The sequence below is a fragment of the Talaromyces amestolkiae genome (assembly GCF_001896365.1).
Source record: "Talaromyces amestolkiae strain CIB chromosome Unknown scaffold5.1, whole genome shotgun sequence".
Taxonomy (NCBI): domain Eukaryota; kingdom Fungi; phylum Ascomycota; class Eurotiomycetes; order Eurotiales; family Trichocomaceae; genus Talaromyces; species Talaromyces amestolkiae.
In genome coordinates, this window is record NW_024468041.1 from 1453353 (window position 1) to 1479284 (window position 25932).

At 46.6% G+C, this 25932-nt stretch overlaps 7 protein-coding genes across 7 annotated transcripts; 5 read left to right on the forward strand and 2 right to left on the reverse strand.

Moving 5' to 3' along the window:
- Positions 1-1773: 1773 nt before the first annotated feature.
- On the forward strand, positions 1774-3155 carry BHQ10_003576 (uncharacterized protein; the record flags this gene model as incomplete). Its single annotated transcript, XM_040875847.1, has 3 exons — positions 1774-2169; positions 2234-2725; positions 2778-3155. 3 exons carry the CDS (start codon positions 1774-1776, stop codon positions 3153-3155), a joined length of 1266 nt encoding a protein of 421 aa, XP_040732080.1.
- A 2205-nt stretch (positions 3156-5360) lies between these two features.
- On the reverse strand, positions 5361-13412 carry BHQ10_003577 (uncharacterized protein; the record flags this gene model as incomplete). Its single annotated transcript, XM_040875848.1, has 3 exons — positions 5361-5372; positions 5479-12744; positions 12795-13412. 3 exons carry the CDS (start codon positions 13410-13412, stop codon positions 5361-5363), a joined length of 7896 nt encoding a protein of 2631 aa, XP_040732081.1.
- Positions 13413-14780: 1368 nt separating this feature from the next.
- Positions 14781-15802, reverse strand: BHQ10_003578 (uncharacterized protein; the record flags this gene model as incomplete). Its single annotated transcript, XM_040875849.1, has 3 exons — positions 14781-14953; positions 15010-15705; positions 15760-15802. The coding sequence occupies 3 exons, from the start codon at positions 15800-15802 to the stop codon at positions 14781-14783; spliced, it is 912 nt and encodes a 303-aa protein (XP_040732082.1).
- A 940-nt stretch (positions 15803-16742) lies between these two features.
- BHQ10_003579 (uncharacterized protein) lies at positions 16743-18026 on the forward strand (the record flags this gene model as incomplete). The annotated part of the gene is made up of 1 exon (XM_040875850.1): positions 16743-18026. The coding sequence occupies one exon, from the start codon at positions 16743-16745 to the stop codon at positions 18024-18026; it is 1284 nt and encodes a 427-aa protein (XP_040732083.1).
- Positions 18027-18902: 876 nt separating this feature from the next.
- Positions 18903-20293, forward strand: BHQ10_003580 (uncharacterized protein; the record flags this gene model as incomplete). The annotated part of the gene is made up of 2 exons (XM_040875852.1): positions 18903-19395; positions 19476-20293. The coding sequence occupies 2 exons, from the start codon at positions 18903-18905 to the stop codon at positions 20291-20293; spliced, it is 1311 nt and encodes a 436-aa protein (XP_040732084.1).
- A 1017-nt stretch (positions 20294-21310) lies between these two features.
- BHQ10_003581 (uncharacterized protein) lies at positions 21311-22805 on the forward strand (the record flags this gene model as incomplete). Its single annotated transcript, XM_040875853.1, has 2 exons — positions 21311-21554; positions 21634-22805. The coding sequence occupies 2 exons, from the start codon at positions 21311-21313 to the stop codon at positions 22803-22805; spliced, it is 1416 nt and encodes a 471-aa protein (XP_040732085.1).
- Positions 22806-24008: 1203 nt separating this feature from the next.
- Positions 24009-25139, forward strand: BHQ10_003582 (uncharacterized protein; the record flags this gene model as incomplete). The annotated part of the gene is made up of 3 exons (XM_040875854.1): positions 24009-24251; positions 24312-24556; positions 24626-25139. The coding sequence occupies 3 exons, from the start codon at positions 24009-24011 to the stop codon at positions 25137-25139; spliced, it is 1002 nt and encodes a 333-aa protein (XP_040732086.1).
- Between the last annotated feature and the right edge of the window lie 793 nt (positions 25140-25932).

The following is a 25932-nucleotide window of genomic DNA, read 5'->3' on the forward strand; positions in this document are numbered from 1 at the left end:
GGGCCAACTACCCGGCAGCTGGACCACGAAACCAACAGTGGAGCCCTCGTAAGGCGCGCTCACTTCATCTGCATTCAATTACTGGTTTATATGTTGCCTGAAATTGGGTGAGAATCTATTTGAAAAATTTCAAAACATGCTGAGTGGCTTAGAATACGGGGTACGCTTAAGGTATCTATTGCTACATTAGAAACGTCAAACTAGTTCATTCTAATATTCATTCCTAAATATGTATGTGTTGATGCTCAAGGGCATAGTATAATTAGACCATATCTAGCTTTACGGACCTGTAACTATAGAATAAACTCTTATATAAATATCTTGTACAGCCCGGTCCTTGCTGTTCTGTAAGCAAATCTGCGAATCGGTTATGTTGTCATACCGCATTTGCCATGGGGCCAGCGGTGCTGATATGAACACGAAAATCTCGATGCGGTTGGTGGATAAGAGAGTCAGTGATCAGCTTGAAAGTCACTCTGAGACAATAATAAAATAATCATCCATATCATCATGAATCGCAGGCTCGTATCCCAAGCTCGGCGCTACCGATCTGTATCTTCACGTTGACCCTTACATTCCTTGCTAACCGCATGTGGTGAATAGTTTAATCTTATGCGGTAACATTCTATAGAAATATATTGTATTTTTCTAGCGCCATATTTACAAACATACCACTAGATCCTTCGAGCGTGGTAATATTCCGTACCGCGTGCGGGCAGCACTTAAGGTAATATGAGGGGCAAATCTTCACGGGGTGTCTGCTTGTCAGAGGCCAGGATCATCTCAAGAACTACGAACGTTCACCCCATCCACGTGGGATACGCGAGGACCCCAAAAGATGTTATGAGTACATTGTCCGCGTTCCAAGCTAAAGGTTTATGGTAATGATCAGCTCAGCCGTACTTCAGGCTGCCAAACTAAACACCTTCTGGAACCTTACTAGCTTCACTTCCTGCAGCACTCTATATAACAGCTTATAAAGTCTTACTGGCACCTGTCTGGTCAAGGTTAATTTACTGCGCCATATCTATAGAGACTTTCCAAACTTCATAACACATCCGGAATTGAGAAAACAGATCATCGCGTACATTAACAAGGCTTCCATTACATAATGTCTTCCTCCCCTGGCTCTGACCAAGGAACGGCTCCCCGACCTCGACAACAACCTGGATCAGCCTGTGAAGAATGTCGGCGAAGAAAACTACGTTGTGATCGTCAACAACCTCGATGTGGCGTCTGTGCAGAAACCGGAGTAGAATGCCATATCACCCCTCTCCGACCACCTCGAGGACCTAAGAGAGGTCAATTTAAAGCACTTCAAAATCGTGTTGGTATGGAAAACTTCTGGTCTCTCAAGAAGTGTTTTTGGAACCGACATTCACGCTAACAGAGTGAAAATAGCCGCTCTAGAAAGCCGGCTAACTGAACAGACAAACAACTCGATTACCTCCGAACCTTTGAAAGTAACAGAGGAAACCCCAGAGAGAACATCACTTGACATAGAAAAAAACACAGAGCAACAAAGTCAACAGCCTCTTGCACAGCCTGATCACGACACAGCTGGATCTAGGATACCGGAATGGATGCGAGCCGAACTGTAAGCAACAGCGTCCAATGAATCATACATAGGCTTGCACACCTAACGTAGGGAATAGTGATCAAACATATTTTGATAGAATCCACCCCATTGCTCCGATGCTTCACCAGCGACGATATTTCTCTTGGGCTAGAGTACCAGGGCAATCTATGTCACGAACGTGCCTACAATACACCATGTGGATCTTGGCAGCTTCATGCTCCAGGCAATTCCAGAGCGTTTGTGACATGCTATACAATGAGACTCGACAGATGCTGGAAGTTCTTGATACTAGAGATAGCGATGTTGATGGCCTTGAGATCGAACAAGTCCAAGCTTGGATCCTACTTGTACTCTACGAGGTTACCAGGAGTCATTCACGTCGTGGTTGGATTAGCGCGGGTCGTGCCTTTCGATTAGTACAACTGATGCGACTGTTTGAAATTGATGGAACTGGTGGGATACTATCACCGTCAACTACAGATGACTGGGTCACGCTGGAGGAAAAGAGACGAACCTTTTGGATGGCATATTTACTGGATCGATTTATTAGCGTGCAGAATGGACTTCCGCTGACATTGAATGAACAAGTGGTACGTTTTCGATTTACAGCTTCGGCCACTTATCTGGTGTTTATGCTGACTCTTGTCCTTATAGATTCTCACTCGCTTGCCTGCCGGTGATACCGAGTTTCAAAGTGTGCAGCATGTACAAATGGGATTTCTTTCCGAGGAGATCACAGCGACAACTCCAACAGTCATGTCGCCTTTTGCTGAATGCATTGTACTTGCCACAATTTGCGGGAGAGCATTGCTGCACAAACATTGCGCCTCCGTTGAGCGTGTCTATGGCCATACATCCCAGGATTTCTGGGACCGGCATCACTGGATTGATAACATTCTAACTCAGAGGATCACAATGTTGACGATGAAATATCCTCCGGCATCTCAGCATATCGATCCCATGCTTATTTTCACTGAGATGGTCGCCAACACTGCGATTCTGTTCCTCTATAAAATCATCGAATTAATGCCTTGTCAGACTCCGACTACCTCGGCTAACGTGATTGAGTACAAACAACGAGCTGTAAAGGCGGCTGGGGAGATTGTCAGTATCACAAGAGCTCTATCTCTCTTCACTCAAGCTAAGGTATATCTACCTTGATATTGTACCGTCAATACACGTTTACTAAAATACTTAGATACACCCATTTACACCAATTTGTCTTTATATTTGCGCAGAGTTTTTCACGCTACACCGAGACGATGCTGCCAACTCTTTTCTCGACTTACAGCTCCATGAAATCATGGAAGCCCTGCGAAATCTACAATCCGTCAATAATCTCGCTCGGAACTTTGTATTAATTCTGGACTCCGATTCCAGTCCAAGTTCGACCAACAGTAACCCCATCACGTTAGGATGTGACATCGTAGATGGTACCCAATTATCCTTCGATCCCTCGGCGTTTGAAGTTGCCTCTCAACCTGGTCTCGTGTCTTTGGACCTTCAAAACACAATAGATGATAGACAGATAGATTTTCATTGGCGGATGGGAAATAACGGGTTCAGTAATGTCTAATCTGAGACATTATTAACCGATTATATCACATTCTATCATGATTTTTACGTTTCATGCCCCATTTATAAGTTACTGCTAAGACTAAAGGGATTAATGGCGTTAGTGAGACGGCTGGGTATATGCTTCTATTTTCACATGGCTTCTATTATTATCTTATGACACCAACATGATATTCGATACCAATAATAAACTCTTGCTTTGAAAGATTCGACCGACCTTCTCATTTTCCCGTTTAAAAATACTATCACTATATATATGACATACAGTGAGTATAGCGAAGGTCAATACGAGTTACTCCTTCACCACTTTCATCTTCTCTAAATTTTGAGAAATTAACCTATTCTGCATTTCTAGGTCCTGTTGATTTTAAAATAATTTTTCGAACGATTCTACCCGATAGTCGAATCGCCTACCTTTTACGGTCAAGCAAGGTCAACTTAAACTTTTATAAACATCATATGCATTTTCGGTCGGAAAATACCCCAATAGCTTAAGCTAGAACCACCTCCGATGACGGCAAAACTCGCGATGTGGGCTGGACGCAATAATTAATCTCAGTAGTTGGCTTTGAAGTATGTGAAGACATTACCAGGGAGTCAACACGAGTTTAGATAAACCTATATCAGCGTCGCAGTCTTACACACTATTGTCTTCTGTATAGTGCATTATCCACAACGCCGCTTAAGATTGGAGCTAAGTAGGTCATCCATGCTTCCAAATACGAGCTTTTTGTATGTGTTCAATTTATATGTTGACCGGGCTTTACTAGAAATAGACAAGCATATCGTTTGTGGGCCTCGCGCAAAGCGCATTTCGGTATAAAGTAAGTACTAGGGTACTGAATAAACAGCACTGGTGGCTTTGACCACTACACTAGACGTGTCAGCAACAGCTAAATTATTCGGCTTGTGAAGCTAACAAAACTTTCGCTCTAAGCCAGTGACCACCAATAGCAATGGCCTCGGAGCCGAGTCATCCGCGCAGTAAAATCGCAACTTTTGAAGGATCTGGGTCTTCCCAGACGCAAAGGCAGACTATATACACTGAAATGGCTGCGTCTTACTCGACGGGAGATATCGCTACACGAACATATCAGTAGTCATAGCTAGTTGAATTATTCACAGATATTATCCCTGTACCTGGAGATTCTTGTTACCACTGAACCAAATAAAGCTAACTGAGACAGGTTTAGGTAGACATATAAGCATAAATTCATGTTTTAGGTGACTCCAAGGGTTTAGCTTGGGGATTTGGGGATTGGAACCATCAGGAATGGATGGATTTGGCCCCAAATCGTTCTAGATTTTCGGTCAAACTAACTATTTCTAGATCATTTTTCAAGTATTCGTCGGTTTGGGGTGATTAGCCGCCAACGCAGAATACTTCGCCATCGCTTGAATAAGGCGTACCAATGGGATATCACCCTTAAAGTCGCTCATGCTTCGTTCTACTTCGTTACTTACCATATGACTACGTATCTTCGGAATGAAGGATAACGTTATCCGATAGCCCCCAAGTCTTACACAAGTGTCTTTGGGGTTGCCAATGAGAAGGCACAATACTTGCATACTAAAGATTCATTTGTCGTGCTTGTCCTGAATTTGACAACAATCACAGAGGCTAAAGAAGTGTATGACACCGTGTGGGGAATTTGCATGCCTTTTGTGTTTGTAGCATTAACGTTACGAAGAAATGTGATATTGAATTTCCACTTTTTCATACTAGTGTTCGAGTTTTTGCTACAGTAAGAAGACTTCTACATGCTTCGAGAAATGTCCATAATTATCGGAGGAATGCGGATTTGAGATTGACAGTGAAGGTCCTCGTAACTATCAAACAAGCAGACTTGGGAAATATAGATAACCCTAGGTACGGACGGTTGGGAGCTGAGAAATGACTAAATACTTCTACAGCAAACATCTGAAATCTACAAGACACAACTTTGGTATAGAAACATTGAAAGCGAATGTTCACGGATGTAACAATAAATTTATACAAAACAACAAGGAAATACTGGTCTATCAGCTAAAATGATTTGAATCACCACGAAAAAAAAAAACAACATCCAACGGTCTATCTAGGTACACAAAGGAATCAAGAACACTCTTTGGCAATAGAACATAAACATGATTTAAGGTCAAAGGCTTCAATGCAAAAATCCCATATTTCTCCATGCTTTTATATATCGTCGTGCAACATCTTCAGTTACTGGGCCCACTGCTGCCAATGTCGAGGAATGCTCACGACTCTTCGTAGTATCGAGTAGTAAGCCACCACAAGACATTCTCAAGAAATTATCATCCAAGAAATCAATCAGTCTCACCGCAGGATTGTCTACCTCAGACCCAGGGAACCGTCGCACCATGCCCACCCAGTCTTTAAATGGGATGACGTTGCTTGAAGGAATACCCATAGCCTCTGCTAGTACTGGGATTGTGTCCCGCCATTGCTGACGGACAGGGTTGTCAATGTGGTAGATTGGATATGGTCTATGGTCCCCTGAGATCAGATCACTTAGTGTACCAGCGACCGCATCAACAGGTGTCCAAGACAGTTCACCTTCGAGAGCTGGGAAAGCCCTCAACGTTTGTGACGATTTGATCAGGAATGAAAAATGCTCCATTGGATTCCAGTAACCACTTGTGCTAGATCCCGCAACTTGACCTAATCGAACGGCCATAGGTCTGAATCTGTCGGGGTGCTTGTGAAGCGTCTCATCCAACATTCGCTCACAGACGAGTTTGGCATCGCTATATCCGTTATCAAGCACGGAGTTCATTTCGACACGTATTTCCGGTACATTGCGGTCTCCACTCCATATCGGATAATAGCCCACAGTGGAAATTGAAGAGATGAGCTGGAAGGTTATTTTCCGAGGACCGCTCGCTGAAGCTTCATTGGCTAGGTTAATGAGGTTTCTCATTACAACAAATTGTTGTTCAAAACCCATCAAGGCCCGTTTGCCACTCATTGGCCAAGCGTTGTGGACAATGTGAGACACATCACGGACAAGACGATCGTATTCGCCGCGCTGAAGACCGAGCAAAGGCTTGTGTGTATCCGTTTCAATCACCACTAACTTTGAAAGTGCTTCGGGAGTCAGGATAATTCCTTTAGACAGAAGTGCTTCTTGCTGGCGTTTTAGCGCATCTGAACGACTGACTCGGTTGACACAGAAGACTGTCTTGACAGATGGTAGATTGGCCAGGTGGGCAACCAAATGAGACCCGACGCTGCCGGTCGCTCCCGTGACAAGTACGCCTTGATTTGACATGACTGGATGGGCAGGTGAGGAGATAGAAATTGCAGTGAAGCCGCTGACTGCCTTCTGGAGATATTTACTGACGGCCGCTTCACGTGCCACAACGTCAGTTTTCGGAGCTTCATTCGTAACAGCCTTGGGTGGGATAGGGATTCGGTCGTACCTCTGGCCGGAAGCTAGCGCGATAAAGATGCGCTGAATATTAACTTCTGGGCGGTGTCCATCAGTATAGTCCACGTGTCCAAAGCCTACCGACTTTAGGTCTTTCTCCCATCGTGATTGATGAGCGATCGCGTGACGGCGCCCGTCCTCAAAGAGCCACCAGCCTTCGAGTAGACCGAAAATCACGTCAATCCAGTATACGGTTTCTGTCATCTCAAGCATCATTAAGAAGCCGTCTGGTCGTAGTGCCTTGCGAATGTTTTGCGCAGATACGGTGAGACTGTGGGTGGCATGAACAGCATTACTTGCGAGAATGAGATGCTGGGTCCCAAGTAAGTCGTCTGCAGGCTGTTTCTCAATGTCATGGACACGGAACTTCATAAAGGGATAGGCTTTGAACTTTTGGCGTGCTGCAGCCACGAAAGATGGTGCTAAATCGGTGTAAGTATATTCAATGGGGAAATTCAACTCCGCCAGCATTGGCACAATCCATTTGGTGGTGCCTCCAGTGCCAGCTCCCATCTCTAAAATCTTCAACGGGCCTTCGTTCTTGGGCAACTTGGATATAAGGCGGCGAAGGAAATCTTTCATCTGCTCGTACGCCAACTTGTTCAAGAGCGAATCACCGTAAAGGCCAGAGACTAGTTCGCGTCCCTCAGGCGACCCGAAGATGAGCTTGATACCGTCCATCTTGCCGGTCAAGACATCCGCAAGACGAAGTCCACAAAACTGCGTGAGTCTGTTGGCAAAGTTGTGATCTGGGTAATCCCTGACCAGCTGCTGGCAAATATCGTTGCTCGACCTGGTAGGGGTTGCTACTGCAGTTCGTGTAATTGTACCATTGGCGTCGATGTCTATCAAGCGAGCGCCTTTCTCGAGCATCATGTAGAGGTATTCAGCAAGGCGATTGTGTTGAGGCAGGTGCTTGATAGGCTCCAATTTCTGACCTGGCTTAGCTGCTTTGAGCGACACTCCAAGTTGTTCAAAGGCCTCGACAGCCAGGGCGATACAGAGTTGGTCTTGTTTGGGGAGAACAGTGTCGATGTAGCCGGCACAGCGATAGTCTTCGATGAACTTGTCAGTGAGGACTTTTGTCTCGTGGAAAGCCTCGAGGAGAGTCGAGGCGGGGAGGTCGAGGTTGCCTCCTGTGGCACGTGACGCGCTTGAAGAGGAAGGACCAGGTGCCAAAATGGACGGAGCAGACTTGAGTGCCTCAGGCTCTGAGGCCACACCTGCCGAAGAAGATCCGTTGATTTGGACGTCAAATTCTTCCACCGACAGATCCTCCAACATCACTTCCTCGGGCACATCGACCCCGAACTTGGACGAGATATCGGCGCGCAACTCGGTAGAAAGCAGGGAGTCAACGCCAAGGTCGCGAAGAAGTGTGCTTCTGGTGACAATGCTTTCCTCGATTCCCAAGAACTCGACGAGGAACTCGATTACATCTGCCTTGCTGGTTGATGAAACGCTAGTAGCAGCATCGGATGGCGTGAACACCCTCGCATCATCAAGAGACTCGTCATCATCATCGTCGTCATCCTCTTCATCCTCATCCTCTTCTTCAACATCTTCGGTTTCGTCTGTAGATGCTGGCAGGTTGGTGCGGATACATTGCAAAAGTCCTTGGAACGTGGTCACCTCCACAAGCTGTTCTTCTGGCAAGGAGCACTTGAATATATTTTCGATTTCTCTTGCAAGCTCCATACCCATTAGAGAATCAATGCCAATATTTGCAAGCTCGACGTCTTCTTTGATCTCCTCAGGCTCAAGGCCTGATAGTTCTGCCAGCATTGCTCGTACTCTGCCCGTGATGTCCTGTTGGCTAGAGGATACCTTCTTCTTGGGTGCTTTGGGTGTTTTTGGGGCCTTCTTAGTCTTTTTCACAGCAGGGATTGATGCAACATTCGACGATGTGGCTGGAGCCGATGCAGCCATCGCAATCCCAGGATGCAACTTGGCCGCTGCTGATGGAGCAGCAGAACCAGCACCACTATCCGTAGCCGTCAGGCGGCTGAGCAGCTTGCTCATTGAAAGTTTTGCAACCTTTGCATAATTGATACCAAGAATGACCTCGTCGAGTTCGCCATTGATCCCATTGAAGATAAAAATATCGGTAACATATGCCTTGTCGCCATGCTTTTGGTGAAGAGCAAACACATCCCATGTTGCGGGGCGCTCTGCGCTAGATCGCGCCTTAGGGGATCGGATCCATTGCTCGAAGCCATTCGCAATAAACATATCCGTCGGCTGACGATCCGTCATACAATTGACCCATATTCCACCAACCTGGCTGAAGGCATCGGATAAATGGGCGTCCAGCCATGTTTCACCAGATGGCTTCATAACAACTCTACCAGCAGACTCAGTACCTTTACCAACCAGTTTCTGCAAGCCCCGGTATTCTTCGCCATAGTCAACAATCTCACCAAAAGTCTTATAGATGTTACGACCCTGGATAACATCGTCCGCATCCTCCGCTTTTAGTAGAGCTGCACAACGTTCATGACTGACGAAACGCTCGTATCTAGCAAAGTCGGCTTGGAATTGAGGGTCATCCAAACCTCGGAAAACAATCTTTCCAGTAACATGAGTGGTCGTTGCAGCTTTCCCAGAGCCAGTGCTAAAGATCTTGAAGCTCCAGGTATGAGCAGCGTCATCGAGAGCTTGATACTCGAGCCAAACAGAGCGTGACGGATCGACACAGATTGGAGCCTGATTATCAACTGAATGAATTTGAGGCTGCATTGTTTCAGTTACATCTGGGTAAAGAGTTCGAAGACCCTCGATTGCCAGATCGACTTCCACAGTAGCAGGACAAATTGCTGCGGTATTAGCAATAACATGACCGGTAATCAATTCTGTATACTTCGGTATCATGGTATTAATACGGAAGCGAGGTTCTCGCTGATGGCTATCTTGGTGACCAACGAAAGTCAAAAGAGTTTTTGGGATTTCCTCCGCAGTGGTCTTCACCACTTCAACAACAGTAGGCTCTGTACTGGCCTTGGGGGGCTTTTTCATCTCAATCCAATGACGTGCCTTTTCAAATTGATACGGAGGCAGTAACAGCGGTGCATAAGAGTAGGTTTGCTTGGAATTGTGGGCCCAGAAGGAGATATCGAGGCCATTCTTCCACAAACTCACTGTTGCGTCACTGAGATTAGTCAATCCGCCGGAAGTATTCGTGATGTTGATAGCCTGGAAGTGATGCTCCCCAGATGACCCTAGAGCACGACTGGCCATACTTGTAATCGTTGAATTGGATCCCGCCTCGAGCCAAATACTGGAGGGAAATTCTTGAGCCAGTCTCTGCACGGCATGATTGAAATAGACGGGGTGGCGCATATGCTCTGCAACGAACTTGAAAGTCAAGGATCCACTGGAGCCAGTCTCAGTAGCCCTCTCTAGACGAACAGTAGGCTGACAGAAAGTTAATTCACTGCCTACTTTTTCAAGCTCGTCCATTAATGGATCTACCAAAGTAGAGTGGAAGGCATTGGTAACATTCAACACCTTTGTACGCATCGAGGAGAAAGCACCGGCGGATGCAGTCTTGGCCACTTCTTCAATGGCCTTCGCGGACCCAGCAAGGGTAAAGCTACGAGGTCCATTGTAGCAAGCGATGGTTGCTGCCTTTTCTCCTTCAACGACCGACTCAGCAAGCAGGCTCTGAACTTGGTCTAGGTCACCTTCCACTGCCATCATCGCGCCCTTCTCAGCACCCCAATTTTCGCGAATAATCTTTGCGCGGCCGATTATCATCTTGATAGTATCTTCAAGGTCAAGTGCTTCTGAGATACAAAGAGCAGTCAATTCTCCAAAGCTGTGACCCACGATAGCTGCAGGCTCAACGCCGGACTCGATCCAAGCTTTGGCTGACGAGTACTGAACGGCAAAGAGCATTGTCTGCAAGTGCACCGGATCCTCAACAGGAGCTTTCTGAAAGACTCCTGGGAAAATACTGCTCTGTCCAAGCTTAGTTATTATGGCATCACAGTCATTCAGGTGTTGGCGAAGAATGGTAACGTTCTCATAAAGTTGCTGATCGAGACCCACGAAGGTGGACACTTGACCTCCGAAGCAGAGGATAACAGGTCTAATTGCAACTTTTGACTGAGATGTAATCTCCGACTGCCCATTGGTAAAGGACGATAGCTTTTGCTCTAACTCCTGCAGAGAAGCAGCATTGAAGATTAGACCCTTATCATGAACTCTGTTGGATTGGCGGGACACATTAAAGGAAACATTGCTTAATGTCAAGTTCTTCGACGAAACAGATTTGGACTGTAGGAACTTAACAAATCGCGATGCGTAAGCCCGCAAGCTGCGATCATCCGGACCGGTGAACCAGAATGGGGACTTGGATCCTTCCACCGCTGGTGCCGACTTGTCTGTGAATGGAGCCTGCACGACCACCATTGAAGCGTTTGAACCGGAAGCACCGTAGTTATTGATTAATGCAGCGCGGAAATTCTCATTCCAGGTCAAAGGCTTTGTAGGTATTTCCATGTGGTGGTCCGGACTATGGTGTATATGAGGATTGATAGAGGAGAAGCTGGCCTGTGGGGGAATTCTGGCCTCTTGAATCATGAGAATGGTCTTAACAAGAGATATTAGTCCCGATGTACATTCAGTGTGGCCGATTAAGCCCTTGACGGACGAAAACTGAAGAGCTGTTGTTCGATTTGTACCACCGAGCACGTTGTGAATGCTTTCGTATTCGGCGGGATCCCCAACTGGGGTACCAGTACCATGTGCTTCAACGACAGTGATCTGCTTCGGCTCCAGGCGAGCTTGACCAACAACATCGCGGAAGAGGTCTGAGAGAGATGGTGCGTTTGGGACGAAGATTGGAGTGCAGTTCTGGTTTTGGTAAACAGCAGAGCCTGCGATAGTTGCCAAAATTTGGTCCCCGTCTTCGATTGCAGAAGAAAGCTTCTTAAGGAACACGGCAGCGATACCCTCGCCACGGCAGTATCCATCTGCCTTGGCGTCAAAGGGCTTACACTGCCCAGTTTGACTGAGGAAAGAAGCTCCTGCTAAATTTTGAAACCAAAGTGGATTGGTCATAATGTTGGTACCGCCAGCCAAAGCTGCGGAGCATTCGCCGCTCAGGATTGCACGGCAAGCCTGATGAACAGCAACAGCGGACGACGAGCAAGCCGTGTCAATAGTCAAGCCTGGGCCGGTCCAGCCAAAATAATGACTGATCTTACCAGCGATAAAACTCTTCAAGTTTCCAGTGGCTGAGAAGGCATTCGGGGCGTGACACGCAATGTTGTTCTCATAGTCTGCTGCACAAACACCAACATAGCATCCAATCTTCTTATCGATGCTCTTTGATCGAAAGTAACCAGATTGCTCGACGGCCTGGTAAGCACACTGCAGCATATGCCTTTGTTGTGGGTCTGTCGATCCAATCTCACGCGGACTCTTCTTGAAGAATTTATGATCAAACGCGTCATGGTCTCGAATGAAGTTTCCAAACCACTTTCGCTTAGGGTCAATATCTCGGAAGACAGTCTCAAATGAAAATCTCTCCTTGGGAACCTCCTGGTGTTGCGATTCGCCTTTGAGAAGGAGCTCCCAAAATTCCTCAACATCATCAGCGCCAGCGACCTTGAGCGACATGCCAACGACAGCGATATCATTATCACCAATCAGATGTGGATTGGTCTCAGGCTCTTGGCCCGTCTTTCCGCTCACATCGGCGATATGAACAACTTGAGAGCTGAGCACTCGCATGATGGAAGGAGGTACTGGTCGCTCTGGGCCAAATGAAAGAAGGAGCGAAGTCTTGTCACTCAAGCGTGTCTCTTGCACAGACTCAAACAACTGATACCATTCCGATTTATCAACCAGGATTTGGCGCAAAGCAGCATGATGAAGCTTGCCGTTGGCTATATCCTTGACTTTGTTGGTAAATCGCGTCGGAAGAAGTAGATCGGACAACTCCGGAAATTGGAATTTGGGTTGTCTATTGGTAAACTCGATGACAGAATCGATTTCGTTCCTGTGCGAGTCACTGTGGAAACGGCCGACGAGGCCAACTTCATTTGCAATGATACCAGCGCCACGGAGAGCTTTCTGTAAAGCCGCGATGGTCTTGGTCGATGTTGTGACAGTTGCGCGGCGCTGATCATAGCTCACCGAAATGTACGCCTATGGAAGTCAGAATAGTCTAATCAATATGTGAAAGGGCATTTGCTTACCTCGGGAAACTCGGTCAGGATACGCTTTAGTTCATTTTCGCCATGGGCTGAGTTCCATGCAGTTGCAAGTGATTTCGAAGGACCCCGTTCGCTTGGTGCGTCTTGTGCATCCACAATGGCTCCGATAACCATTGCAAGGCGCACTGCGACCGAGCCATACTTTGCGAACTGACCCTCGTCAGCACTGCTGGATACAGCAAGTGCACTGAGAATACCTGTACAAAAGCCCAGGGTCTCTGTGTCATCCGACTTCCGTAGCTCTGGGTGTTCTTCGATGTAATTTGCATATTGCGTCAACTGGGTGATGACAACAAGCGGGCTGAGGAGAATATTCGGAAGGGGAAATGAATCTTCGTAAATGTCACCCGATCTGATCCAGTCACTCAGGTTCTTCAACTCCTTCGCTCCATCGATCACCTCTAATTTTGGGATGCTTTTGACTAGTGTAGTCCATATGGTAGGCAACTCATCAACGACGTTGAGCACCCATTGATAAGCAGGTGAGCCCAGAATCGTTGCACGTAATTTAAGGAAGGCTTCTTGGTTGAATGATAATGCCTGGGGACCGAAGAGGAGGACGGTGTTCCCCTCAGTGGGATTGACTATCCGGCTAACCATTTTCGCGGACAGTGTTACCGTTCAATGCAAGAAACCACTATCATCTGCTGAACCCGGAAATGAAGGACGAGGCCAAGCTATATCAATGTGGTTAAAATACCACACAGCTCGCAAGGTAGGGCAGGAAATTGGCGAAGGAATCTTGGTCGTGCGGTGAATAGTTTCGAGGTTGAGCTCTGGTTGTCTATGCTGAGAGGTATTAGATTGATGGACTATGTATAAAGTCCATTGCGGTTCTATTTACATTAATTGATAAAGGCTACTAATGCGCCTATAATTTTGTTGTCTCGTATGCAAACACCCCTCAGCTAGTCTGACTGAACGACCTGCTAGGTGGAGAGATATCCAAAAACTCCGGGCCACTTCGGGTCCTATCTCCACGAATGTGAACGGAGTAGGGCAACTTGATCGCTATTCGACCGAGCTGGCAGCTACAACTACTTTGCTTAGGGTCCGCTCCTTCAACTGCTCTTCGTGTACAATGCAGGCCCGCGATATTGACTAGGGGCCGAAATTAACACGCCCATTGAATCGGCCCGGAGGCGAGCACTATCCTATTCCACTCGGTAAGGGTACCACATACCTCCGACTCCACATAGAAACATGTGGGCGCTTAGAATATTCGAGCAAACTTCAAGAATACTAATGTCAAAGTAGTACGATATCATTTAAGCTTAAACATCAGCTTTGTATTACGAACATTCGGGCGGAGTTTTTGCTCGGAGCTGGTTGTCCTGGCTTAGTGAGCTTCAGCACCATATAAGGCTCAGCTCCAGCTGGGGCCGTAATTCATTGTACTTTGCGTAGTGATTGGGCAGTGAGACACACATATGTGGTTTCTCGTATCAGCAAGATTTTATTTTCCACATCCGCCTCATGTGCGAACATGCGAAAATCGGATGTCAAAAGGGCGTGGCTGGTATGTCTTTATCTTTCCGGCCTCGGAGACTAGTAATACATGCTATTGACCAGTTTCATTCCACCATGTAGCACGCAAGGAGTTCACCATGAGGGTTGTAAAGGAAATGTGATTGGCACATAGCTTGCTGACACTATGGTAGCAATACGTCGAGAGATGTGGCCAATGTTCTACAAAGACCACCCGTCTCTATCTCAAAATCGAAATGAGTGATTCAACTAGGGATGATAGTCCTACGTTCAATAGATATTTTCATAACTGATATCTTTGTGAATTTCTACATCATAGGGACTTGTATATTTCCAGTACTCAGAAGGACCTTTTTCATGTTCCCATATACAGTGTTGATTATTTCAGCGCATACACCATACCTACATAAGTACTTTTACTCTTGCTACATAGGTATATAGCAGTTAGTAAACCAGACTTTGGTCTGGAAATTTTATAATTCAAAATATGAATCTCGTCTTGAGCTTGTCTCCTTCCACGATTTCGTCCTTCTTCGCCACAAGCTCGGGCATGTCCCAAGTCACGTTGATATAGCGACCACCTAGCCACTCTCGGTTTTCTGAAGTGAGGAATACGAGTGTATCGGCACTAAGATCTGGCGAGTCTACGAAGACTATAATAATTATTAGAGACAAAGTTTCACATGGAAAATAGAATCAAGTCACTCACTATGCTTCTCAAAGTCGTGCAATCCCTCTGGTCCACCCATCATGTCTGTGGGACAGTTTCCTGGGTGGATAGCAAATGAAGTTACGCCTTGCTTTCCATACTCTGCATCAATGAGCTGTGTAAACCGTAACAATGATGCTTTAGATGTTTGATAAGCGGTCAAGGTTGGGTTCAACAGGTGAGCTGCCACACTCGTAACCTGGATGATGTATGGGTTGGGGCTTTTTGCTAGCATAGGTAGGAATGACCTAGCAACAAGATACGGCCCTCGAAGATTCACACTCATAATATTCCACCACTCTTCAGGATCAGTTGCGGCAATTCCTCCATGAGAGCCAAGCAGGCCGGCATTGTTGATGACAATGTCCATTCGACCAAATTCACTTTCAATGAGCGCAGCGGCATTCTCAACACTCTTGGGATCAGAAACCTCTATATTCACTGGCAAAAACTTCGGAGGCTTTCGGTTGGCGGATTGCGCGGTGGCAGCTACATCTTTGGCTAGCTGAGACATGTCTGATCGCGCACCAGCAGCAACAAATGAAGCTCCCGCTCGAACAAATGAAAGCACCATCGCACGGCCTAGACCACGCGAGCCTCCGGTAACGAAAACGGCTTTTCCGGAAAAGTCGAACTGAAGAGGGTCGATCTCTGGGTAGGAGTCACTATGCACAACTGAGGTCACGTCGTAGTCACCTGCAGGTGAAATCAGCTTCAAACTTCAAAATGAACCCCTTGGGCAATACTAACCAGGGCCCTCCAGTATATTCTGGGTTCCGCGAGGTGGTGGCATCTCGAAGGAATAATATGACTAGCCTTCCAACTTCGCAAAAACCGAATAAAAAGTAGATTGCAAGGCGTCAAAAATTACCACGCTCTAAAATATTGGTTGATCCCAGAGGTCGGAGGATTCAGATGCTCGCGTGCGGGCACTCGTTTTCTCTTATTTATATATTTGTGACTGCTTTCGAAATATGGATAAGCCTACATGGACATCCAGTTTAGTGCTGCTAGCAAAGCAAATCGAAGATTTTTATGATCTTGATTTTTCAAAGGATTCTAGGAAATAAATTTGGTAGATTAACGAGACCACATCCAAATCTACATACGTAACACATTCAATCTAGCCCCGCTGGCCTGGCCAGGGTCCGAAACTAAGGCCACACTATCAATGGCTAGTGATTGATAGCAGCCGCTAAGTAACGGCGTAGCTCGCCCGGTCGTAGTTAAAATGAGGATCGCGACAGGGGGCGGGGCCGCTAAGGCCAGGGGTGCTAACCCGGATCGGAGTTTTGGCTCGGAGTTATCCCCACAGCAAGATAGGCGTGTCGTTGAAGGCCGTGATGTTTCAAAACTGATTGTCTAAATGTCAGCTATTTGGGTTTGTAGCTAGATTTATACGTTCAGCTTTGATGACACCTGGGTAGGAGTCATCATATATACCCAGGTCGTTAGTTTACAGGATATATATTGAGGATGAGTCCGAAAATTTTAAAATTTTAGAGGCATTTCAGATTGGAATTAGTTGATTGGCTTAGGTACCTTATTTGCCAAAAACCAAACAGCCTTTTCTCCAAAGGTCGGAATTGTGGACTCAGCCTCTAAGCAACGCTATATCAACATCAAATCAACGGGAGAGCGACTAATTACGGAGATCTACCAACATGTATGACCCGGCATGTACTCAAGATGTTCTCGGACAATTGCCGCTATTGAAAGCATACAACCACATTATGGTTGGATTCCCATTGCAGGATTCCAGCAACCGTGAAGAGATAGTTCAGGCACTGGAATCTGCGACTCTTAAGCTCACCACGGCTATTCCATGGTTGGGTGGCAAGGTTGTCAACGTGGGTAGTGGACCGGATAGCAGTGGTATCTTTCAAAGTGTTCCTTGTGAAGAATTCTCGCCTCCGAACTCGATCCTCCGTGTGAAAGACTGCACGGACCTTCTTTCCCCGTATGCAGAAATTGTGGCTGCAAAGGGACCAGCATCTATGCTAGATGGCGCAGTGATTGGACCGAAGAATGCTTTCCCGCTCAGCTACGAGGATTCTGAGACAGATCCCGCACCAGCTTTGCTTATCCAGGCCAGTTTCTTGAAAGGCGGTCTCATTTTGGATATGGCCGCCCAGCATAACATGTCTGACGGCGGTGGTATTCTTGCAATGCTTAATGTAATCGCAACAGCTCTTCGTGGAAAGGAGATCCCTGCTAGCACGATTGAAGCGGCAAATCTAGACCGCAGAACAGTGATTCCGCTTTTGGGCCCGGAAGAACCTTTGCTTGATCATAGCCACTTAATCAGACCTCCTCCTCCAGCTGTGAGACCACCACCGCCTTCACCTTTGACCTGGTGCTTCTTTCGCTTCTCAGCCGAGAAGCTGAATGCTATCAAGGCGGAAGCAAGTGATCCTGCTCATTTGACGGTGCCATTTATTTCGCGTGATGACGCACTATGCGCTTTTCTCTGGAAGCGTATCACAGCCGTCCGTTTGCGTCGGCGCCAAACACCAGATGATACGTCTAAGTTCACAAGAGCAGTCGATATCCGTAAAATTATGGGAATTCCATTCGATTACATGGGCGTCTCAGTATCCAATGCCAGCACTTGGCTTTCTTTCCAGCAAGTGACCAGCCTACCACTGGCAGCAGTAGCTTCAGAGCTACGTAAGACATTGAATGAGATAGATGCGAAGTTTGTGCAAAGCTTCACTACCTTTGTTTCGCGTCAAAAAGATAAGAGGAACATCGCCTATGCGGGTAAGTTCAACTCCGATACCGATATGGGTACTTCTTCCATGGCATCTGTACCACTTTACAAGGCGAACTTCGGTCTTTTGGGACAGCCAACCCTCGCTCGCCGACCGACGTTCGCGCCCATTCCAAGTACCATATATGTCATGCCGCAAACACTTCAGGGCGACGTGGATGCACTTGTTTGTCTTGGAGAGGCGGATATCGCAGCACTGAGAGATGATACTGAGTGGGCATCGTACGTAGAATATATTGGTTAGGTCAGGGAATAGAAGGCATTATTCATGTTCTAGCGCTCACATAACTAAATACCATTGTTGCCCACGGCGTCTATGATCGGAATGTATATTGAAATTCATCAAGGAACGTGCCTTGAGGAGGCTTGCACTTATATACACTCGGAAAGCACTACCAAAGAAGATCAATGGCCCGAGGCATCATTCGCGCTGCCTGGTTTGATTCAGATTAATTCCAAGGAGCTTGAATCTGGATTCTCATTTTGATTGTGGACGTATTTACTTCCATTTTTGATATAGTGTAATGGCTTTGCCCCTGTAGCTCCGTAACTCCGTAGGCAACAAACGATTCCACTGAACTCGAAAATTAAGTTACTCTGTAATTAACTACTCCGTAACTCCGTAACTAAACCAACAATTCTAGTCGTTCTATCGAGCTCAGGCAATCATAAATGGTCAGCCAATGAGACGTCCAAAGACAGCCTGAACGGAATCCCAAGGTAATCCGTTAGAAGCGAGAAAAATCCGGGCAAAAGCCTGCATGTCGCTGATCACCGGACATTAAGTCGCAGACCGAAGCTGTATAACGACTGGGTTTGACACATACGCATGCCCCAGCGCTGGTGACAGCGATTGCTGACGGTGGCTCCCCGATTTGTCTACAGTTTAGGGCCAATCCTATCCAAATTACCGTCTAACGCCGGGAGGGGCAGCGATTCTATCAGCTGAAGGCCCCCTCCTGGTTCGGATGATCAATAGCTAGTCGAAATCATAAAATCTACCGAAGGCACTTTTCACCGGAAATTCCAAGCGTAGTTTCCAATTTATAGCGATCTGTCCCATCCCAGCCGTATCGAAGAATTGTCGCTCATCTGAATTTCCACAAATTATCCTCCAACAATGGCAGCAAAGCCTATTGAAGTGGCCATCATTGGCGGTGGAATCACAGGGCTCACATTGGCTTTGGGTTTGCAAAAGCGAAACATCAAGTTCCACATTTACGAGCGATCACAAAGTCTTCGCGAAATAGGCGCGGGAATTGGCTTTACTGCAAATGCCGAACGCGCAATGCTTGCTTTAGATCCACGAATTCATCAAGCATTCAAAAGCGTCGCTGTTCAAAATGCATCGGATTGGTTCCAGTGGGTGGACGGCTTCAGCGGCGTTAATGGTGACAAAGACACGGTCGAGGAAGATCTCTTGTTCAAACTGTATCTAGGCGAACGTGGATTCGAGGGCTGTCATCGTGCACACTTTTTAAAGGAGCTTGTTGACCGCCTTCCTGAGAATTGTGTTACCTACGGCTCACAGCTCGAGACCATAATCGACCGAGGAGACAATGAGGCCATACAACTGAAATTCCATGACGGTACAGCCGCTGAGACTGATTTAGGTAAAAACGACCCGTGGATACTGGCAAGGGGGAGATCAAGAATTCAGTGAAGTATATCTACTGACACATCTTGTCGCTAGTCATTGGTTGTGACGGTATACGATCGCGTGTGCGACAATTGATCTTGGGCGAAGAAAACCCTGCATCTTACCCTAAATATACTCATAAAAAGGCCTATCGAGGTCTGATTCCCATGGAAAAAGCTCGTCCCGCACTTGGAGAATCCAAGGTCAACACTCGATTTATGCATCTCGGTCCGGATGCGCATGCGCTAACATTTCCGGTGGCTGAAGGAAAGCTGGTGAATGTGGTCGCCTTCGTGACTGACCCAGGCGAATGGCCCTATGCAGACAAACTGTCTGCTCCAGCCGAAAAGAAAAACGCAGTCGTAAATTTCTCAAAGTTTGGAGGCGCAGTACGTACAATCATGGATCTACTATCGGATGACTTGGATGAATGGGCTATATTCGATACATACGACCATCCAGCATCCACATACTACGACGGCCGGGTTTGTATTGCCGGAGATGCTGCGCACGCTGCCTCTCCTCATCACGGTGCGGGTGCTGGTTCTGGAGTTGAGGATGCCACTGTCTTGGCTACCGTCATTGACCTTGCGCAAACTCAGTTGAACCAGTCTCGAGACAAATCTAGATCGGAAATTTTGAAGGCTGCGCTCGCAACTTACAATACGGTCAGGCTGGAGCGATCTCAGTGGATCGTCGAAAGCAGTCGCATCCTAGGCGACATCTATCAGTGGCAGCATGAGGCCACTGGTAGCGATAGGAAAAAGTGTGAGGACGAGGTCTCTTGGAGATCACATAAGCTCTGGGATTATGACATCGACCAGATGGTGCAGCAAACAGCGGAGGATTACAAACAACGACTCAGCTCTTGAGCGCACATTGCTTGAAGTATCGCCTCTGAAGGGTAGTAGCTAGTGAAGTGTTCAGTAGTTTTACTTTGTTATTGTATAGTGATTCGGTTTGAATATTTCTATAGACTCTCTCAAGACATCAACCCTAATCGTCACGCAAGCTTTAAATTTTTAATATAACCCTAAGTACACTTCGCGATTGCCAAGTTAGGAATTAGAAGTGAATACAAAAAAGGCGTAACATTATAAACCGATCATCCCTTCTGAGAATCCAATCTTGTAAAAATTACTGGATGTGCGTGCGGAAGCTGCTGAGTACAAACAATTCAGTCAGCCACTAAGGCGACAGACAAGGACGTATAAACTCCGAACCGACATATGAACAGCCCTTGAACAACCCTCATCAAAATCCGTCACGTAGTGTTAGGCCTCGATGGTGTATCTTTAGTCCAATTTGCCGGTCACAGTACCACCACTCAACCTTTCTCTGCCTAGGTAAAGCCATGCTATCCTAGACAATATTTCTGGTGGCGCAACAATACTTTACCGAGTATAGCAATTAGCAGTACGGAGTTGTGCAATTAAACCGTGACTGGGATTGGGCCCCTGCCCACAGCTGCATTAGCGCCTGCAAGCTTTAATATCCGGGGATTGGGGCTTTGTTTTAGTGCAGTCGCTTCGGCCCCTGCTGGCAGCCATCCAGTAGGACCATCCAGTTTAATAAATAGGGCTTGAAGGGGCCAACACGTGCGTTCGTCACTCAGCTTTTGGCAGCTCGTGGAGTAGTCGAAAATATCCGTTTATGTCCGTTCATGTCACAAACATCTAGTCGCTTCGGGCCAATGTGCGGATGACTGAAAGGCTAACTCAAGAAGGCAATTCGACATGATGCAGATGCTAGTTCTTCTTAGGCCCTGGGAAACTCCTTAAATACAAAAGCTCGCCGTTTTCGATCCGAACAGCTAAAGTATGGTCGGACACTTCGAAAAACACCTCTTTCTATCTTCCTAAAAACAAGCATCGATAGATTTGCCCAACATGGCCGCAAGACTTTCTGCTTGTCTCCTGGCAGCCCTCGCTTACAACCAATCAGCCGTGGTCACCCCAAGTTCCTCAAGCTACAACAGTAGCCTTACCATCTACAACTTGAACATACCGATCTTGCCTGCAGCTGTCACATATCCAAGCACTACAAAACAGGTTTCGGGTATCGTGAAATGCGCTGCCGAAGGGAATTATAAGGTACAGGCAAAAGGTGGTGGCCACAGCTATGGAAACTACGGTAAGGCATAACTTTTAACTGCTAGCCTATAGCGTAACAAAATTGCAATGGTACATTTTAACTGACAAGCATTCCACAGGCTGGGGTGGAGAAAGTGGAGAAGTGGTGATTAATCTCGCGAACCTTAATGGATATTCCTACGACAACTCGACGGGATATGCCACCGTCGGTGCCGGTTCTCAATTGGGAAGCGTCACGACTGCTTTGTACAACTCTGGGGGGCGTGCTGTTGCTCATGGTTCATGCCCTGATGTTGGTATTGGAGGCCACGCCACCATTGGTGGAGTTGGTCCTACATCTCGTCAGTGGGGAGCAACTATCGATCATGTCATGTCTGCCACCGTCGTCCTCGCCGACGGTAGAATTGTCACTGTCTCCGAAACAGAGAACCCGGATCTTCTCTGGGCTTTGAAGGGAGCAGGCGGCAGCTTTTTTGTCGCGACTGAATTTGTTTTCCGTACCGAAGCTGCTCCTGCTGGGGGCGTTTCGTACTCATATGCTTTTGAGGGCCTAAATGCCACGGCACAAGCACAAGTTTTTAAAGATTTTCAAACTTTTATTTCCAACCCCAGCTTGTCTTGGGAGCTTTATATCTTGATGGTAGGACTTCCTACCGTTATTGAAGTCACCGGTTCGTTCTTTGGCTCCTTGGAGGATTTCAACGCCCTTGGCCTTGAACAAGCGTTCAGTATCACCCCCGTTGCCAACGTTACGGTGATCCCCAATTGGTTGGATATGGTGGCTATTTGGGCTACTGAGTCGGAGAACGCAGAAAAACCGGCCTATTTCTACGCCAAGTCATTGGATGTCTTGCCAGATGCCCTACTCTCCGACGACACCATCGACTCCATGTTCGAATACCTTACTACAACGCCTGACAATGCATTGACATATGAGCTGGAAGTCCAATTGGTCTCTGGTGCCATGGCCGAAATTGCTAGCAATGCTACTGCTTTCCCTCACCGTGACGTTTTGTACTGGATTTTCGCCTACGCAGCTACCCGTGGCCCCGTTTCAAACACTACGATTGACTTCCTGGATGGCTTCAATGATGTCATTTACTCTGCGTTCCCCAACGAGACTTTCTACGCCTATGCAGGCTATGTTGATCCTCTCCTTTCGAACGGGCCTGAATTGTACTGGGCCGACAACCTTCCGCGTTTGGAACAAATCAAGAAGGAATATGACGAACGTGATGTTTTCCATAATCCCCAGAGTGTTCCTGTCGGAGATGGTGAATGTGATTGGTAATAGATTAGCTTCTTTTCATATCTTTGATCGTCCTGGATTGAATTGATTATGTGGACACATTTGGTGCTGCAGTTTAGACTTCCACTGCGATTCATAGTATCTCACGTATCTTCAGCACACATAAATAAAAATATACCAAGTTAGGACAACGTGGAAATAGATAATAGCATAGTCTCCTACAAACCTTTTCTGCTACTAGATGTCACGTTCTTGAATTGAACGACAACAAAGCTCCGTCAGTCGATAGAGACAACAATATTCTCGTCATTGGGATTTTCTGTAATATGCCCTTCATGGACTTTTTGATCAAGTGAAATATTACCGTATAGATCAAGCTCACACTATTATTACGTTCAGCGACCAAGCTAGTAAACCAGAGTAGACAGATACAAATGGCCGAACCGTATGAAAATACCTAAATATTAGCTAAATCGAACTCAGCTCAAATTTCGAGCAAGAATTAGCCTTCAAGAGACAGGCACCGGCTCATGGATTGGGCCATCTTGTATCTCCCCCATAACTCTCTTGCTGACTTCCAAGCATGGAAGGGCGGGTCTCTGGTGTACCCACCTCTTGCATGCGGAGTACTAGAAAGTCCGCCAGCCCGTCAAGCTAAAATAGGCTCCGCTAGTGCAGGGGTTAGGGGCATCCACCTGCATACGCTAGGGCTCTGTAGCCCTAAATCGTATTTTCCCGGTAGGAAGAGAAAATCCTGATCACTGTCCGTAGAGGGAGAGGATTTTAGAGAAAATTCGACCAGTTAGATTTATAAAGTTGCATGATTACGTATTAGAGACAAGCTTTGTCAGCTCATGGTCTAATACCAGGATTTCCAAAGTTTAATATTTGTTGTTTGGTTCGAGAAATCAGCGAACCACATCTGCCGTTCCTAGTCCGGAGTAAAATTTACTCGGTTTAACATCGTTCTTATACATGGGGGCAGAGTTCCAGTATGTGTTGACCTAGCTGGGGCTGAGGGGGGATAGGAGTTCGTATGTAGGATAGTCAATCAAAAATCGTTTAACGCCTGAATTGTCAACATGCTCCAAAAGAACAAGTAAGGTTTTTAGGGTCGATGAAAAGAAAACAAAATCCTTCAGGTTTTTGTATATAAGGTGGTGGATGTAACGGGACATGAAGTAAATTTTAAAGGAAAATAAAAGGAAAAGGTACCTTTCGGAGTTGACGGCATTAAATTTCAGGATGCTTGGTACATTACTGTTCGGCGCTGCCGTGTCCATGTTTGCTTTTAATGTGCAAGCACAGAACATCACAACACCTGATCCTAAGGGTTGCGTTGCCCCAACTGAATTTGCATCATGCCTCACAAATGCCAATAACACTGCTATTAAATGTGCCAGTCAGTCTAACGCCAGCATTACCGCGTGTGAGGTGCAGGCACTCGTTGATGAGATGCTCTGTTACTATGGCAGCTGCTGGAATAAGGTATCTCCCAGTCAAAACTTCAATAAAATTGTTCAAGAGAATATTAACAGAGTTGATCAGGTATATACTTGCGCTTATCAATATATCACATCCGAGTACCTCCTCGCAATCGATCGAGACCACATCCAAAGTGCMCCCTTCTATCCAGCMCCTGCCGATGCACCCGACAGCTGCTCTTGCAATCTCGGCAATTCATTGATTAATGCCACCTTGAACCATGACACTTTGTACACTTGCTGGGCTATGAACAACAAAACTCAATCACACGAATGCCAATGCTGCGTATACAGTGCCGCCGTGAGCGCGTATGTGGCCCATCTTAAGTTCTTGGGAAACAGCGGGATTATTGGAAGCTAATAACTATGGTTGCTTAGATCATACGGCATCTGTCCGGGCACTGAAAAGGACATCCTCGGTGTGCCAATTCTGGTCGAGGAAGGCCAGGCGAACATTGCCGCTAACGGCTCTTGCGATGCTCTCACATATGAAGTCTGCTACGGTCAGTTCGGTATTCCCACGGCTGACAATGGCATATATGTGGATGTCAACAATCTCCCACCAAACCAGACTCAAGCGCTGAGCAACACTCCTGGGGCATCATCACTCACCAGCCCGCCAGGTGGTGAGACTATGACGGTCACTTTCCTAAACAAAACATATACCATCACTGCGGCACCGTATAACGCGACTAATGTGGCCTCTGCCACTAGTACAAAAACTGGGGGGTACAGCAGTAAGGCAATTGCATCCAGCTCGGCAGTAGTCAGCTCGGCATCAAATACAGGAAGCTCGACGGCGGTTCCTACCGGGGCAGCTATAGCAATTGAACCTCAGGTCGCTCTCGGAGTGTTGTCGCTGATATTCACTGCTGCATTTGGTTGGTTTTAGAGTGAAATTGGTTTTGGTCGGAATGATTGGTCACATAGAATATTTAGAAATGATCCGCTAGACATTAGATATGTAACTTTTCACATAATCATTCAAGACAAATTGATGGGACAAATGGAACCTTCTACGAACAGATCCCCAGTTCTACAGAAAGATCAATTCACTGAATAAATTTCCATGCAGCATGGTGGGCTGGGTGAGGTTTCAACACATATATATCCTTCTTCGATGTAGTGCTAGGCGTTCCAATAAATAACAATCCAAGAGACCACAGCTATTATATTCAAAGAATATTATACGTCATATGCCGATCGTCATGGAAGGCAAAGCAAAGCTAAAGCTAGTCAGCGTGCTGCCTCACCGGATTGAGCGATTCGAGTCGCTGATTTGGCAGGTTAGGCCGCAGGAGGGCCTGCAAACCCATGCAAGCCAGTGACAATCCATGCGATACCAAATATTAATAGGGTTATATCAGGCAGTCATCATACAGGCCAATAGGCCGGATGTGAGAAAATCATATCTTTGTGATTGGGAGCGATGTCTGCACCTGTCTTCTGTTTATCTCGTTGAGAAGCGCTTGATCAACATTAATATTCAAGAAATCCTTGAGCCCGGCACGACATAAGGCACACGACTAAGGTGCAAATTATATCATTCCTATAGATTGACGCATCTGCACATAAAGCATGCAGTGAGGCAAACTCTGTGACCATTCTCTTTTGATGGCCTAGTACTTCGCATGGCACTTTCAGACAGCTATGAAAAATATCAAGAGTACAGAAGAGCTAGTATT